Source organism: Pleurodeles waltl, chromosome 2_1 (assembly GCF_031143425.1).
Source record: "Pleurodeles waltl isolate 20211129_DDA chromosome 2_1, aPleWal1.hap1.20221129, whole genome shotgun sequence".
NCBI classification, from domain to species: Eukaryota; Metazoa; Chordata; class Amphibia; order Caudata; family Salamandridae; genus Pleurodeles; species Pleurodeles waltl.
The window spans coordinates 669,257,958-669,276,120 of NC_090438.1; the positions used below are offsets into that span (position 1 = coordinate 669,257,958).

Here is an 18,163-nt window from a genome sequence, read left to right on the forward strand (position 1 = left end):
ACCAAATGAGCTAGAAGAGCTTCAAGAAAAGACTTGTTTCATTTGGCAAAGCAACTTTCATTTTAGCCAGGTTGCTATCTTTGTGCCAATTAAGGAAATACAGTTTGATGAGAATGTGTCATGACTCATTTGTTTCTACTCATCTCAGAGGAGATAAGAATGCACTGAAATAAGTATTACAATCATTTGGGGGCCAACTGATGTTCAAGGATGTATTCTTACATGTCCAATATTTGCTCATCATAAATCAGCATACTCCAGACCTGTAGGATATTTAAAGCTGTTACAAGTGACCACACAACGGCATGGATGCCCACATTAAGCATCCATGCCGTTGTGTGGTCTATATGCATGAAAAAAGGTCCAAAATACACTAAAAAGACTTATATGGATTGTAGGAAATTGGGTTATTGGTTGAGGGGGGTGAAATACTACTCAAACAACCACCACAATTCTTGTCAGTATGAAACAAAAGCAAACTGAAAATGACCCTGTTTTTAAGCCTTAGAGGCAATGTGTAAAGTGTTTATGCATAACACAAACAATAATAAAGTGAAAACATAACACAAAAAAATTCCACACCAATTTAGAAACATAGAGTACAATTCAATAAATTATTTGACACCAAAACAATAAAAATCCAATTAGTAGGCCAGGAGATATGCAATTTTAAGGTTTCGTGAAAATCAAGCGATAAGAAGCAAAAAGCGTCAACAAGGGTTATCTGGTCATGGTAGACCAGGTCCAAGTTACAAGTTAAGGCAGATTGGGATGGAATGCTGGCTGGATACAGGACTGAGTTCAGTCTGCTGACAAAGTACTTTGTGGCCTAGGCATCGAGATGCAAAGTCCTTGCGTTTGTTGCATAAACTAAGTTTTGGCTCAGCTCTACAGGCATGTTTTCACACCCACGGGCGGCACAAGTGAACGTAGTCCAATGCACCAGCACTGAATGTGAAAGACAGGTTATTGTAACCCAGCAGGACCCCACTCAATATATAAATAATGTGCTGTCAATGCTTTTGAGTTACTAGCAGGGAGCAGAAGTAATCCAAACAATTGTTCACTGATTAGTTACACACTCAAGATCACTAATAATGGAATAAGTATTTCAACATATTTTTTTTTAAAGAGTTATTTTAAAATGCCTGGATGTAGTCTACATAATATTGGTAATATCACAAAAGATAATAAAAAGTAGCTAAGCTTTTCAGTAACAGTGAAAATTGTAACATCACAATTTATAGCCCTAAAACCCTCACTGTGCTATCTTTAAGTCCTATGCTAGTTCTAGCATATAAATAAATAATAAGCCTGAGTTTTGGAGGAGGTGTGCCCTGGCAACAGGGTTTGTTGTTGGTTTGGAATAGCCTTTCAGCAATTTGAGCACAAGGACAAGAGCTCGGAGATTGCCTGGGAGAATTGGTTTTCTCCGAGTACTAGCTCTTAAGTCTATTGTCCAATGATTATTTTGAATGAAATGGCGGCATACAGTCAGTCCCACCCTTATGTTACTGGTCTTCTGGATGAGGCTGGCCTTGGCCTGATCCAACAGGGATTGGAAAACAGACTGGGTCAGGTCATAGTGGAAGTACTTTAAGGAATATGAGGACAAAAAAGAAAAGAAAAAACAACTCTGAGATTGCGCCCATGAGAGACCACAATCCTGGCACCAGTTTCTGAAGGTAGAATGGAATGCTTTGCAGAGCTCTGGGGAGTCTTAATGGAGATTTCTTTGGTCACGATGGAATAGGGTGCCGTACGCATGCAGATTGTGATCTGCTCCTGCAACCTGGGTGAAGTTTCTCTCCTAACTAAGTGGTCAAGTGGTAGTCCTTATAGATTGTATCTTATCTAAGATGGTATTTGCAATTCACTTTAGAAATGTTTTGACATAATCATATACATCTGTGGATGTACTAATAAGGTAAAAATACATCAATATAGATTACATTATTTGGGTTATGATTGTTATATGACCTTGAAAAAGGCACCTGTCCCAGACTGATGTTGCACTTGCGGGTTTTGTTGATGCTTATATCTGAATGACTTGACATTTTCACAGATTTTGTTGAGACTTGCGCTGCGATGCGCTGACGTAGTGTATGAGAATCATCGAACTGGGATGGTGTCGGCATTGGGCTGCGTTGGCATCAAAGAAGCCACCAGTGCTTGTGAGGATTTGTGCTGAGATGCGTCTGCATCGAGGACAAGCGGTGTCATGCTAGGCCAGAATCATTGGTGGGTTGCGTCGCTCTCCATGGAGATGCATCTACATTGAAGAAACCTGTTAAGTTCCTGTGGCTTGAACAGGGGGGCAGCAAAGAGACCCCCTAGAGATTTCCTGGAGATCTAGATCCACAGAGGAAGGCTGGATTCAGCAGGGCAGCTCACAGCAGCAGAAGAGTCCTGGTGCAGCAACAGCAGGCCATGGGCAGCAAAGCAGTCCTTGGTCAGCAGGCAAGACAGACTTCACAGCAGGGAAGTCCTTCTTCCTGGCTAGGTCCACTAGTACAGGGGTGATCTGAAGAGTTGGGTCTGAAGGTCTACTATGTACACTTGGTGCCCATCTTGAAGTGGAAGAAGCTTCTAGAGTCCCCCCGCCTACAGTGGTGTCTGGAATTTCCAGCTTCCCTGTCCTGAACTTGTCTGGGGACTCAAATGATTAGAGTGAAAACGTAGAGTCTTCGTGATGTGCAAGTGTGGTAGGTGACAACTCCACCCCCTATTAAGTAAGAGATGGCCATTCCTGCCAACACCTATTCTCAGTTTGCCTCACTGTCTGGGAGCAATACACAAAGAACAACTGCCAACTACACCTAGTCATGTGACCCAGGTACAGACTGCATGCATCAAATGGTTGGGACAAGATAAGGCCAACTTTCTAAAAGTGGGATTTAAAGAACTGTGACTTAAAATCCAACTTTACCATTAGGGAGGGTTTCAAATAACAATTTACCAAACTCTACCTTTCTACATGCTCCCAAATGAAAGTTATCACTTATTAAATGAAAGAGGTAGGTCTTGCAGTAATGGAAACAATTTTTAGAGTTTTTCACTGCCAGTACATGTAAAAGTAAAAAGTAAATGTCCACTGTTTACATACAGTGCATCCTGCTCTAGGGCCTATATATAGTCTACACTAGGGGTTACATATGTATTAAGAAGGTAGGTGTAGGCCTGGCAAAAGGTTTATTTTGCTAAGCCGATATGGCAGCTTAAACCTGTCAGCAGGCATCAATGGCAGGCCTGAGACATTATTTTAAATATATACTTAAGTGGGTGGCACAATGAGTGAGGCAGGCTTACTAGTAGCATTTAATTTACAGGCCCTGGGTACATGCAGTACCACTTCACTAGGGACTTACAAGTGAATTAAATGTGTCAGTTGGGTGCAAGGCAATGTTACCATGTTTAAAGAGACCACAAGCACTTTTGCCTCAGATGTCAGGTTCAATACCAATACACATATCCAATACACATATCAGAAACTCCCATTGTGATATAGACATGTATAGATACTTTCAAATCCAACACAGAGTCTGCATGTAACATGAAGCACATCAATAAAACTCCCAACAGAAAAGCCACACTTCAGAAATTAAACTGCACAACTCCAGGAAGCAAATAAACTATAAATCCAACTCCCTCTCTGAAGACCAAATAGGCTATTGTGTAGAACCTTTCAAGAGCTCCAAACACAACCTTCATCTTGACACCGATACCAGCACTGTGTTTCATCATTTGAAAAGACAGATCAGTGATCTCAGATAAACTTCACTGACATTACCAAAGACATACATGTTAAGATCTTGAATAAGGAACTTGTAGGTGTCATGCATTTACTAAGCAAGCACCTTACTGAAAGTGGTTCTTAAAAACCATTCAGTCATAGGGCACTACCTCATAACCAAAAACACCTGAAAGAAATGCTTCCTTCTTAGGTTCAAAAATACATTTTACTGACAATTTGACATTGTGCATGATGTTGTGCTATCATATTTACAATACCATCGATATAACAGAAAAGGTAAGAGAAAAGGCAGCATTAAGACAATATATGTTCTGAAAATATGACATGTTCAGCGATCTAAAATAAGTAATATGTTATGCCGCCAACATCAAAACAGTGATCTACTACCCTGGAGGACATGATATCAAGGACCAGAATTACAAACATATCTTGCAAACAAATTTAAAAAAGCAGGTAGCTATACATGAATCCCAAACTGTGATTTAGTAACACGCTACACAGTTGCAATTTGGAACTGTGAATACATAATAATTTGTTATTTGGAGTGAGTGTGTTTAGGGAGTCCCTTCCAAATACCGAATCTGCATGGGATGTATTAATGATTTTAAATGCATTCCAATCGCAAAACATTTTACTGATACCTCGAAGGAGCTGGTAACCTATTTGCAGAAGGGAAGGGGTTTGCATGGGACTTCATCCCCTCTGAGACTGTTACAATAAATATTTTTTTAGGAGAATGTACCACTGCCTATGCTTAAATGAAGTTTAAATATTTCTTTTTTAAACAGATCCCATTTTCCTTTAAGGAAAATGGACTGCATTGAAAAAAAAGACTGCTTTATTGAAAAGCAATCACAGACGTAGTATTTTGCTAACCCCAGCAAGCCACCATCTCTGTGACAGCCATCACTCCAAAGGGGTCACAAACTACAATCTACCTCATTAATATTCTTGAAGCATGTCTATTTGTGACCCACGAGGAATCGCTATTTCATAGTTTTACATTTTCTTACACAGTTGCTAAGCTGGAGAGAGCCTGCGCAGGCTCCCAGTCTGTCTAGGAGCACCCTGGCTGGCTACACCCAGCCAACCCTGACGCTGTTCTGAGCAGCATCAGGATTGTCAGGATTGGAGCAGGGCAGGCTGGGAGCCTGTGCCTGCAGCAAGGAGTGTTGAGGGACAGAGGAGCGGCGGAGGAGGTAAGTGATCTTTTTTTTTAAATTAAATTAAATGTTTATTCCCTAATCCCCCCTCCTGTGCCTCGCCACCCCGCCCCTTCCATGGCTGCGAGCTGCTACTATAGTTAATGACTGCAGTTCCCTCAGCATCTGATTGCAAGAATGTCGTCCTTCAACTCAGGTTTTGTGCTGGACCAACACCTGAAAGTGAGTCTTAGAATGTCTTCCTTTAGTAAAGGCAAACGCTGCCTCTGCCTGGGAAGAGAGGCTAGAGTACTTGCATAGACTACGGGCACTGGAAGCTTCTCTGTTGCTTAGCTTGGACATGAACCCAGATTAAGATTGCATCGTACAAAAAAAAGTAATCAAAATGAATGTTTTAAATGTAGTTGTTATTTCCAATATACCCTACAATGGAAAACTTAATGCACTGAGCCTAATAGGTTAGGTTTATAAAATATTAACGAAAATTTAATGAACAAATTTCAACCCAGATAACAGTTTAACTACAGCAATTAGATAGATTTAATTTATAAAAGAAACTAAACGATTTGTAATCCTTGGATAACGTCCCCTACCGTGCATAGGATCAGGTTAAACGTGTAGATATGCAACTCAACAATAAATCTCACATGATATCCAGAGAAGTGATCAATGGATCTGCTGAGAGGTCAGTGGTTTATGTTCACCACTATAAAAATCATGATAACGCTATATTTTCGAACAGTCCGTGGACTGCACATTTTTTTTAAAGTATATCATTTAAAAAACAAATATTTATATTTAAAAAAACTATGCTGAAGGGGCATTACGGTTGAGATCAAAGGAAACCTATAACCTAAAAATACTGAAAACGGCTGCCAAACTATCTGTACATGTTCTCGTCCATAATGTCCCTTAAAAATTAATTTTCTGTGAAAATAAGTCTTCATGCGCATATCACATTCACCATACCCTAATGCCCTTGATTTCTTCTGAGACAGATGAGGTTTGATAAAATAATGCCTCAAAATGTTTTGCAGTGAAGTTTACCTGCAATAGACAATTAGAGTGCACAGTAGATATTACACACATAACAGACCATAGACCCTGTTCAAATGATATTGCGGGGCTCTGATAGCATCAGAAGCAGAGGGAGATTAGGGAGAAAGACAAGGAAAATAGGACAAAAAAGAATAAATGTTCCTATCATATTGTTTTTGCAGGACGAGGCCATTCAACTTGATACCAAAGCAGCTGGTACCTAAACAATTGTGTACAAAGGGTGAAAGGGGCGTTTTATTGGGCTGTTTTACTGCACATCGAAAAACACTGCCCGCAAATTTGCACTACAAAGTATATGTCCAAGTATGAAATGAGTGGAAATGGACAGCGATTGTGAGGAAAGAACGTGACTTCATTCACGGCAAAAGAGAATGAAAATCGATCATTTCATCTTAATGGTGATCTGCATGAAGTCCTCTCCCATGTCAGTATCTGTGTTTCCGTATGTCTGAGATAGTAAACTTGCTTAAAAGAAAACGTATCGTATATTAACAATAGTAAATTATGCTTTCTCAGTCGAGTGAAATAGTTTGCACGTACTTAATGAGTTCCACCAAGCGTTCCTCCAGGAATTCTTTTGTCCTCGTTAGGTCATCCACATTAGCCTGAAAAATCTCTTCATTCCTTTCTTTTTCCATTAGTGTCTTTGTGAACTTCTCACAAAATTCTGAGGCTTGACTATTGGCTTTTTCCAGCTGCGTCTGTACCCTGTTAATAGAAAAAGAACGCATGTGAAAGTTTGGTGCACAACAGGAATAGTGCTATACTTTGACAGCAAAACTAGTCACATAAGGAGAACAATGACAGAACCGGTGAACACAGATGAAGGACAACATCACATCTCACAAAGAGAACAAGTTAGATATAGGAGAACAACAGGAGGTGTTTTGAGTGTTTACACACTTTTCTTCATTTCAGCAAAGTTGTCACTAGCTCAGTTACACCCTGCGGAAAGTTAATTGTCAGGACACTACTAGATGGAACTTGCGCTTCTGTGGCCTAAATAAAACCAAAACAGACTAATTCGGCCATTGTGCACCACTCTCCTGGCCACCTACTTAGACCACATTTAGCCAGGTGTGCTCAACTATGAAGTAAGGTGAATGCTGGGAAGTAATGGCGACCACAAGGCACATTCTTGCTACAGATTGTGATGTCGGTTCCGTGGTGCCCAGTGCTCTTCAGCGGCAAGGAGGGGTGGAGGGGGTGGGGGGGGGCCAGGCTAATCAGTCAGACAATTTACCAATGATTGCTGCAATATGTCTATCAACTGCCTTGTTATATACAGGGAGTGCAGAATTATTAGGCAAGTTGTATTTTTGAGGATTAATTTTATTATTGAACAACAACCATGTTCTCAATGAACCCAAAAAACTCATTAATATCAAAGCTGAATATTTTTGGAAGTAGTTTTTAGTTTGTTTTTAGTTTTAGCTTTGTTAGGGGGATATCTGTGTGTGCAGGTGACTATTACTGTGCATAATTATTAGGCAACTTAACAAAAAAAAATATATACCCATTTCAATTATTTATTATTACCAGTGAAACCAATATAACATCTCAACATTCACAAATATACATTTCTGACATTCAAAAACAAAACAAAAACAAATCAGTGACCAATATAGCCACCTTTCTTTGCAAGGACACTCAAAAGCCTGCCATCCATGGATTCTGTCAGTGTTTTGATCTGTTCACCATCAACATTGCGTGCAGCAGCAACCACAGCCTCCCAGACACTGTTCAGAGAGGTGTACTGTTTTCCCTCCTTGTAAATCTCACATTTGATGATGGACCACAGGTTCTCAATGGGGTTCAGATCAGGTGAACAAGGAGGCCATGTCATTAGATTTCCTTCTTTTATACCCTTTCTTGCCAGCCACGCTGTGGAGTACTTGGACGCGTGTGATGGAGCATTGTCCTGCATGAAAACCATGTTTTTCTTGAAGGATGCAGACTTCTTCCTGTACCACTGCTTGAAGAAGGTGTCTTCCAGGAACTGGCAGTAGGACTGGGAGTTGAGCTTGACTCCATCCTCAACCCGAAAAGGCCCCACAAGCTCATCTTTGATGATACCAGCCCAAACCAGTACTCCACCTCCACCTTGCTGGCGTCTGAGTCGGACTGGAGCTCTCTGCCCTTTACCAATCCAGCCACGGGCCCATCCATCTGGCCCATCAAGACTCACTCTCATTTCATCAGTCCATAAAACCTTAGAAAAATCAGTCTTGAGATATTTCTTGGCCCAGTCTTGACGTTTCAGCTTGTGTGTCTTGTTCAGTGGTGGTCGTCTTTCAGCCTTTCTTACCTTGGCCATGTCTCTGAGTATTGCACACCTTGTGCTTTTGGGCACTCCAGTGATGTTGCAGCTCTGAAATATGGCCAAACTGGTGGCAAGTGGCATCGTGGCAGCTGCACGCTTGACTTTTCTCAGTTCATGGGCAGTTATTTTGCGCCTTGGTTTTTCCACACGCTTCTTGCGACCCTGTTGACTATTTTGAATGAAACGCTTGATTGTTCGATGATCACGCTTCAGAAGCTTTGCAATTTTAAGAGTGCTGCATCCCTCTGCAAGATATCTCACTATTTTTGACTTTTCTGAGCCTGTCAAGTCCTTCTTTTGACCCATTTTGCCAAAGGAAAGGAAGTTGCCTAATAATTATGCACACCTGATATAGGGTGTTGATGTCATTAGACCACACCCCTTCTCATTACAGAGATGCACATCACCTAATATGCTTAATTGGTAGTAGGCTTTCGAGCCTATACAGCTTGGAGTAAGACAACATGCATAAAGAGGATGATGTGGTCAAAATACTCATTTGCCTAATAATTCTGCACTCCCTGTATTAAGTTAGCAGGTGTTTACATAACATATAGCTATAAGGGTAGTTTGTATGGTGTAAAATGATTTGCATGCATAAATTGTAACAATACCTCACAGTAGTGAATGTATAGTTGTAGTACGCACACACAGCTGTCCATTCTGGATGTTCACGTGTTATATTGCATCTACAGCGGGCTGATATGCACAAGAGCTTTCTCAATTGTACTTTCAAATGCTAAGTATATGTACTGAAATTTGTTTACATGTTGCACTGCCCGACGCTCACTCAGAAAGGGGAGGCGTTTTTCCAGCACGGCAAGTATCTGCCACCTTTTAAAAGCCACATTCCTTTTGAGTAAAGATTAAACATAGTTACTTTCTACAGTTTACAAGCACAAATTGCATGCTATCGCCTAAAAAAACACTCTACCTACTATTTTCCTTAAGCCCAGTATGAAAACTGACCTTGATTAAACATTCAGCATTCAATTTTTCCCTCCCTTATTCATTTTGAATAAACCTCTCTTTCTCTTCTTTGTGCATGCCTCAACTATGTATAGACTACACTAAATCACATGTATGTCTTCATTTCTTTCTTTGGAACGATATTCATGCAACCTAATAATATCATATCCATTCATTCCGTAAACCCTCTAATTTTCACACCTAAGTCATTAATGTACTAGAAAGAAAGAGAGGTCTAGGCATGGAATGGTTTCTTTGCCAGCACTATACTACTGGACTGACCACTAACTTTGGGCTCTCGGGTAGTGTGCTACTCGTCATAAAGTGTGTACACTGTACCAGTGTCCCTATCACCAGGAGACCACTGTTTGTTGCACTAGGAGAACAGTAAATTCTGCTCGACTGGAAGTGCAACCAGAGTGTTACACCACCATTATTGGAGGGTGTTTTCTGCCCTATCACCATGTGCTATAGTGAGACTAGCAGCTCAGCTGTCTGTGAGATATGGGGAAATCCAAATCCAGACAAGGTACAAGGCTAGTGAGGTGCTTCTGTGAAGAACAAGCCCCTTTTTTCCTAGCAAACGTCTATGCCTACTTTTGTAGCCTTCACGAACCCAGTACATGCACCATTTGCACTGGAGACCAAGAAGGATGATTACTGTGTTTTTAAGCCTCTTAGACTACATACTCTCACTCAATCTCACAGTCATTCGAGCAGAAAGATGCTGCAAGTTTGGAATCACGCCTAGTTTAGCCTGCCTAGATTGTGTTAGGAAGGGACATCCCAAAGCAGGGTATTGTGTGTGTGTGTGTGTGTGTGTGGAGGAGAGGCAGGGGTTCTGCCAATATTATTGACTGTGACTACTTAGGTTTTGACGCAGGCACCAGTGTAATGCTACACACAAGGCTCTTGACATGTAATCTGTCTGGAACAGCCTGCGAAACAAAAACAGTGGCAAAATGGGGCACAAATTTCTGGTTTTAGGTGCTGCATAAAGTGGTTATATGGATCAATATGGGTACATCTGGTGCAATGCTTCAGAGTTCGGTGACAGCACGAGATGCTGGAGGGAAGCACAAGGTGTGGGGGCGTGGATGGTAAAAGGTAAAAACGTGTACAAATGTCATTTGAGTATGGTGTTAAACAATATAAGGCTCATAGAAGTACAAGCTACATAGTGGGGTGAAGACTCTCTCAGAAGTGTTTTTTAAAATATATGTGCTATGGGAACGAAAAGTGATCAAAATAGGTTAAAGCTTGATTATAATTCGGCTGCTAATTTATTTTTGCCAACCTCCTGCTGGCTCCCAAAACGAGATTAGACGGGCACAAATGTGGGTTGCCTGGGTTTTGGCGCTCTGGATTTGGAGAATTTAGGACTGGGTACAACTTGGAAGGGCAAAAGCTTGTATTGTCATTTTGTACAGTTCGCACGGAGGGAACATACTTCTAGACAGCGCATTATCCCTTTTTATAAAGGGTCAGAAACTTGGAATCGGATACCAACTGCACACCCGCTAATTATCGCAACCAAAGAGAACATCAATTAATGGGTCAGCAATGTGCACCTATGATTTCACATAACTTGTTACTGGACCCTTAGCGTCCTATAATATAACAGATGACTTCTGTGGAAATAATTATATTGTGAAATACCCTGGTACTTTTAGTTTAAAAAAACAAAAAGAATATCAGTTGTCTCATAAAATGCACAAAAACCATAACACAAAACCTTCATTAATAGTTTATAGAACACAACTGGTATCAAATAATGATTTTGAAGGCAAAGTGGTAAAAACCATGGTGCTAAAGTCCTTCATATAGTTTTCGATAAAACAAAACAGAAATACTGACATAGAAGAACAAGTGCTAGCTGGACGCTATGACTCCAGTTTCTAAAATCTTCTACACAAACTGTATGAAAGAGTGTTTGGAAATGGTGTTAATATTGTGTGAACTGACCAAAATAACCCCTAAAAAGTAAAATAAGCAATTAAACACCTGCTAACCTTTCCAAGGTTTCTTTCAATATCACGGACTCCTCTTCTCTTGTTCTTAAGGCAGATTCAGCATGCGTCAGTTTCTCAGTGCTCTCCTCAAGCTCTTTTCTTGTCGCATCGTGCAAGGCCTGGAAGAATGAAACACATGTTATTGATCCATGTGTACACGCACAAGCTTTGGATCATTTGTGACCAAGTAACCATATAAAACAAAGGTTGGACTTCTGATACAGATAATGCAAATCATAAGCTTGTCCAACAGAGAATCTGGGATTGTAGAAAGGCCAGAACCACTTCTTCAGCTACCTTATGGAACGCACCAGAATGTAAGATGAGCACAGTTTTTAGGTTGGGCCTAGGCAGTGAGCGAGCCCCGTCTCTCAACATGTTTTAACCACTCCAATCTCATGCCCATCACTTTCATTTGTTTGTTGGCCTGCCTTTCAAAATGTGTTGATTTAGTCGGAAAATGCTTCACGTTTGTCCCACCTTGAGGCTACTTTGTTACCACCTTGCAGACTGACCTTGGTACATCGATGATTGCACGATCGGCCATACACCTTAGTGGGGCACAATATTTATTTATTTTGCCTCAGCGCTTCACACTGCATGTCCATATGTTATTTCTTCCTCTTCCTTGTTTTGGGCATGCCGCTGTTTCTTTGTGGTGTCTGAGCGCTCTACATATAGATATGAAGTACCATATAATGTGAACTTGGTCAAAAGACCATTTTACATAACTACGAATATAGAGCAAACTCTAGAACGCTTTACATCCCTACTTAAAGCTACATATAGCACAACCTCAGACATTTTGTTTTTCAAGCAGCATATTACTCCTGGCTCCTCTCCCTCATAAACTGAATACACAGTGTAAAACTTTAATCAAAAGAGGCACCGTGCTTCATTTTTCAGCACGGTGCCTGAAAGTCATTGGGGATGTGTTGAATTCAAGATTGCAGGGTGCAGTATCTTATAAGGCCAATAGAGGTCCCAAGGGACACCATGTGGTACTGCACCCTTTACCTGATTTGTACACATTAGAACAGTAAATGTTGCAGGTTTTTTCAGCCAGCATAAGTGTAAAAGGGTTAACGTAACCTTGTCCTTCCTGATTACATTTCACATGCTTTACTTAATCTTGTTTTTTTGGTCCATGCTATCCAATAGGTTCCCACTGTATTTAACGCTCTCCGTCAACAGATGTCTCAAATGTGGCTTAGTGCCACAGCTGCTCCCTTTGTAACTGGGGAACAAGGTTCAAATATTGGTGTTGATTCTCTATCCCGTTAATCTGAGCAATTCACCTAATCTCAATGTCCCCCCCAAAAAATGCATCTGCACTTGTGTAATATAATTGGTGCTCCCGCAAAGTGCTTCGATGCCTGCTGGTCAAGTTTGCAAAATAACCGCAATGATTTTGGAGAAGACTTTAAGCCATAAGTCGTCCAGCACAAAGAATTTACATAGATTGCGAGCTTGACGTCACTTTAAATGTATACCCTGTCATTCTTTGTGGCATGGAAAGGTGCTTTCAGTCGGAATTGATGAGGTGTCTGTCCGATTGCACCAGGAATTTTTACACACAGGCAAAAACGAGTCCATACTCTTACTCTCTCCCTCTCTCTGTTTGGAAAGACTTAAAATGTTGGTCATTCACAAAGTAATGTGCTTTATTCCACGTATTACACTACAAATCTGCATTCCTCTCTCTTTCTGCTGCCCCGTAAGCCCCTCTTGTGCAACCTGCTTACCGTATAATAGTACGCTTCAGCCACTGAAATCGTGGGATGAGAAAGTGTGTTCACACAGATTAGCGCTTGTCACGTTGATTAAGAGCAGCCACTCCAGTTCCAGCTTCTTCTTAGTTACAGCAGCAAAATGTCAGGATGCTGCTACTTATTTTTTTTTCAGCCAGGATATTACTCTCTTCCCCCCACACTCATAACCTAAATGCACAGCGTAACACTTTTATCAAAATGGCGCTGCGCTTCATTTTTCAGCACAGCGCCTGAAACTCATTGGGGATGTGTTGAATTTAACACTGCAGGGTGCAGTACCTTATGCGGCCAAAAGATGTCCCAAAGGACATGTAGGGAGAGCCTGTGGTACTTCACCCTGTCCCTACTTCGTGTTTATTACAACAGTAAATGGTGCAGGCTTTTTGCAGCCAGCATATTAAAAGTATAACAAGCATTTGCAATGCAACGGGTCTTTTGTTTGCTCGTGTTAGAGCTGATAGCGTTGTAAACTCTTAACCCGACTTTTCACCTATCGGCAAAAGTGCTTTTATGTACGTAACCCGAAAAAGTGCAATTAACTGTGTAAAGTGCTCGACTTCTGCCAAGCGAGATCGCGCTGGGAAAAAAGAGAAAAAGTAGTCCACGAGCCGGACAGAAAACAGCGAGCACCGCATGTTTTCTGTACTTGGTCGATGCGCTGGAGGAGGGCTATCCACCGGAAAAGGCATGACATGTGCATGCCTTCCACTAATGAAATCAAGCAGTTTCTAATAGGCAAGCCCACAAGCCAATGACAGACACTGACGTGACGTGGAAAGGGCTCCGAGCCCTTTTTAATTACTAAAGCGTCTGGCTTAGCGAAACGCATGTGCAAGCGCATGCGACGCAGGCACGACCCTAAAAACGTTAATGTAACCAGTTTGTTCCTGCTTACATTTCACATGCTTTATGTAATCGTGCATTCTCTATAGGTGTTTCTTTTCTAGGATGTTGTTACTTAGAGTAGCACAAACTCGATGGGAAGAGCACTTAAAATCACTAAGTGAAGTTTCATACAGGGCACCCTCATACTTATTTTTTTTTCAAACAGCATATTACTCTTGGCTCCCCTCCCTCATAATCTGAATGCACAGCGTAAAGCAGATGCAGCACTTAGTTTTTCAGTACGGAGTCCGGAAGTCACTGAGGATGTGTTTAATTCAAGATTGCAGGATGCAGTACCTTATGCGGCCAAAAGAGGTCCCAAGGGACACCTTGGGACAGCTTGTGGTGCGACACCCTTTTCTTGTTTTGTGCACATTACAACAGTAAATGTTCCAGCCTTTTTTTGCAGCCAGCATATTACACGTATAAAAACATTAATGTAAACATGTTGCTCCAGCTCACATTTCACATGCTTCACTTAATCTTGCATTCTTTATGAGTGTTTGCTTTTTCCAGGATGTTGTTACTTATTTATTCTTACAGCCAGCATATTACTCTTGTCTCCCCTCCCTCATAACCTATTTCCCATTATCTGGTTCTCCTGCGCCCCAACTTCATATGAATGGCAATAGCGCTATGCAAATATCAGCATTCCACTGCATGCAAAAAACAAAAATGCTGTTTTTTAAACCAATACCTCTAACTTTTGCAAATGCTTGTGAATGCTTGTTTAAAGGAAGGGTTTGCCATAGATAAGGCATGAATATCAAAAATACTGGTTGCACCAATAAACAATTACACATTAGCTATGGTCATTCCTCTGAATCTTGAAGATCCCTCCTAAGGCCCTACAATGATTTTGTAAGTATTGACTACATATTGTGAGTTGCATGCCTCAGCAGGTACAACAGCCTTATGTTTGGAACAGCTGATACAGACTATTGCCTTAGGAAGGCCGTGGCAGTGCCTAATATGGGCCAGTGGTTGGTTACAGGTGGGACCAACCAGCACTGACCTTTTTGGGACTGGCACTTATTTTTCCTCAACAGACTTGGATCCAGAACAGGCAAGAGGAAAACACAACAGGGGGAAAGAGATAAACAGTGACAAAGAAAGAAAACAGGGTTGAAAAGAACATGAATGAGTGAAATAAAGAAGTAGAGAGAGGCTGGTGGAGTGAAAAGCCATGAGGTGGAGTCAAGATTATGCAGCCTTGGTATTTGGGTAAATTTAGGGTCCGGAACTTATTCTAATACAAATTGGGAACTGGGCCACTGTGTGTATGCTAGTGTAAGACATTTAGCAGTTCTATGTGCTTTTTCCCACCACACATACTTCAAGAATTTCATAAAAGTTTTCTTTCTTCTAGCACATTTCCAGCCCTTTTTACCCTTAAGCCCTCCTACGTGCTCTTAACGTAACAATATTCACCAAAAGGCCATGATCGGTCAGAGCAGCTCGAGTATGCCAAGACTGGAATGTGAGGTCTGTCTGTAAGTGTATGAACTACAGCTCTTCGTTGATGCAGGGGCCTGGCTGCTCAGTTACACCGATTCAACCCCGAGTAACAACATAATCACTCAATAACATTTACACATGTAAGCTGAGTTTTTTTTTAATATGTAAAGGGTGCATCTGAGAGACAGTGGGAGCCCTAACCATGAAATAACCTGTCTGCAACCGGTCCAAAGCAGCCGTACAGACCTGCGAAAATGAAAGCCCTGAATCAAGAGTGCACCGACAGTCTGACTGCTCTTCCTTATGAGGAGCACTCTTATTTCTACCCCGTCTCTTGGCATCGACTTGGAAACTTAACAACTCAAATCTTCAAAGACAGGAAACAGCATGGGTCCGGTTCGCAAAGCATTTTCCATGTGCAGGTGAGGCTTAAGCAGGAAAACATTCAACAGTCACGCATGTCTTAGGGGCTGATTATGAATTTCACAGTAAATCCACCCCAGTACCATGCAATTACAAACTAAACACCCTGGAATGGGGAATTACAGTTAAACTGTTTTTTTTCTGTCATAAAACTACACAGAATTCCCAGTTCTGTGTATGTAATGCAGCCAAAGCCTCATGCGATTTCTCGCCAGGGGTTACGGCTCGAAAATCCAGGTCTGGTTTCCCAAGGTTTGGAAAAGATAGATGTAGAAAAAACAACACACTAGGAGTCAGGTAAAGTGGAATCTCGATGAAGGAATTCTGCACCACCTGACTCGTAATCAGCCCTTCAGTGGCGATTCAAAAACGCACAGGTGTCACCAATGTGTGTGAAAGTTACATTAAGGTCCTAATTTAGTTAGTTGGATAGGGAGCAGCACTAAAAGTGCCACTAGCATGTGGCGTACTGTAAATGACTTTTGAATTAATCCCAAAACGTCTAAAATGGGATAATTCGTAGACTATTCAAACAATATTAGTACAAAAATAAACCACTTTGCCCTTTTACTAATAGGGAGTCGGACTTTTACTAGTAGGTAGTCAAACGTTTCAGGACTGATTCACTTAAGCATTTAAAATTATGTAAAAGCATGCTAAAGGAGTCATCAATGATGGCATTTTAGATGTTGCAGTGATATTAGCAATGATGTCACAGAACAATTCATGAGTGACATGATATGTGAAGTAATTCGCAGTATGTGACGAGGGAGCAAGTTATAGTTAGTTTAGGGCATGAGTTACTTGAGATAAATATAATTTGTTGTTAAAAATTGGATTTTTGGTTGGCAGAGCTATGCACCGTGTCCAAGCAGGAACTACATTCCAGGGTTAGTCACTCATTCTCTCCCTATCCAACAAACCCAACACAGCCAGACACAACTTCCGCGAAGGCATGGGAGCAGTAACCAAACGGATGAAAAACAGCTGTCTCCAACTCAATGCAAACAAGACTGAAATTCTCATCATGGGCTCTCAACCCGATGCATGGAACAACTTATAGTGGCCACCCACTCTCAGAAACCCGCCCATCCCCACGAACGAAGCCCGAAACCTTAGGATCATCCTGGACTCTGAACTCGACATGGACCACTAAATCAGCTCAGTTACATCCACCTGCTTCCCCACCTTCCACCTCCTATGCCAGACCTTCAAATGGATCCCCCTGGAACACAGAAAGACCGTCACACATGCCCTCATCACCAGTAGACTGGACTACGGCAATGCACTCTACGCCAGGATCAACAAAAAACTCACCTGCAGACTACAGAACATCCAGAACGCCACCGCCAGACTGATCCTCGACCTACCCCGACACTGCCACATCTCTCAGCACCTGCAAACACTTCACTGGCTTCCAATAGAAAAAAGAATCACCTTCAAGATCCTTATCCACGCACACAAAGCCCTCCATGACACCGGACCAACCAACCTGAACAGTCGCCTAAACTTCCACATACCCCACAGGAACCGTCGATCAGCCCAGCTCCCTCTCGCCTAAGTACCCCGCATCAGGAAAACAAAAAGAGGTGGACGCTCCTTCTCCCACATTGCAGCCACGGCCTGGAACACCCTCCTGCTACATCTCAGACAGACTACCCCACTCCTCAAGTCCACGAAGGAGCTGAACACATGGCTTTTTGGAGAGCCCCTCACTGATGGAAGCTACACGACCCCCCCCCCCCATCGCCTTAAGACCTTTACAGGTGAGTAGCCGCACTCTATAAGCCATGATTGATTGACTGCACACTTTAAATTATCCTGTGCTCACCCACTGGTACCTTGGCTCAAATCAAGCAGGTTTAGCTTAGGAAACAATGTGTAAAGTATTTGTGCAAAATTTCAAACAGTAACCAGTGAAAACACCACACAAAAAGATACCACACCTGCTTAGAAAAATTAATCTATTGAACAAAACAAGACCAAACCATCAAAAAGCCAATGTGTAGAAGTCGAGATATGAGTTTTTAAATAATAAACTTAGCTGTAACGCTTAGAGGCATAAAGCACATAAGGGGGCTTCTGGTCATGCTAGACCAGATCAAATTTGAAAAGTCAGGCTGACATTGATGGAGCATGGGTTCGATACAGGGACCAGCCTTGCCCTGCTGAGTTCAGTACCTTGGTTCGGAGTTGTCAACATCGAAAACAAGATGTGAGGAGCAAAGGAGGCGATGCACTGGCATTGATCCTTAAGATGTAGGTGATGCAACGGCTCCGAGCCACGCAAAGTCAGAGATGCATCTGGAATGGAGGCAATGCATTGCGCAGTCTGCAATGTGCTG

General features: G+C 41.7%; 1 protein-coding gene across 5 annotated transcripts in view; it reads right to left on the reverse strand.

Annotated features, from left to right (window-relative positions):
* The window catches only part of FYCO1 (FYVE and coiled-coil domain autophagy adaptor 1), a 733,597-nt gene that overhangs the window by 389,667 nt on the left and 325,767 nt on the right, over positions 1 to 18,163 (reverse strand). For all 5 annotated transcript variants that reach the window (XM_069216428.1, XM_069216419.1, XM_069216401.1 and 2 more), the window contains 2 exons: positions 11,281 to 11,399; positions 6,517 to 6,684 (listed from right to left, as the gene is read on the reverse strand). In XM_069216428.1, coding sequence (XP_069072529.1) covers positions 6,517 to 6,684; positions 11,281 to 11,399 — 287 coding nt within the window. The remainder of the gene's footprint in view (positions 1 to 6,516; positions 6,685 to 11,280; positions 11,400 to 18,163) is intronic.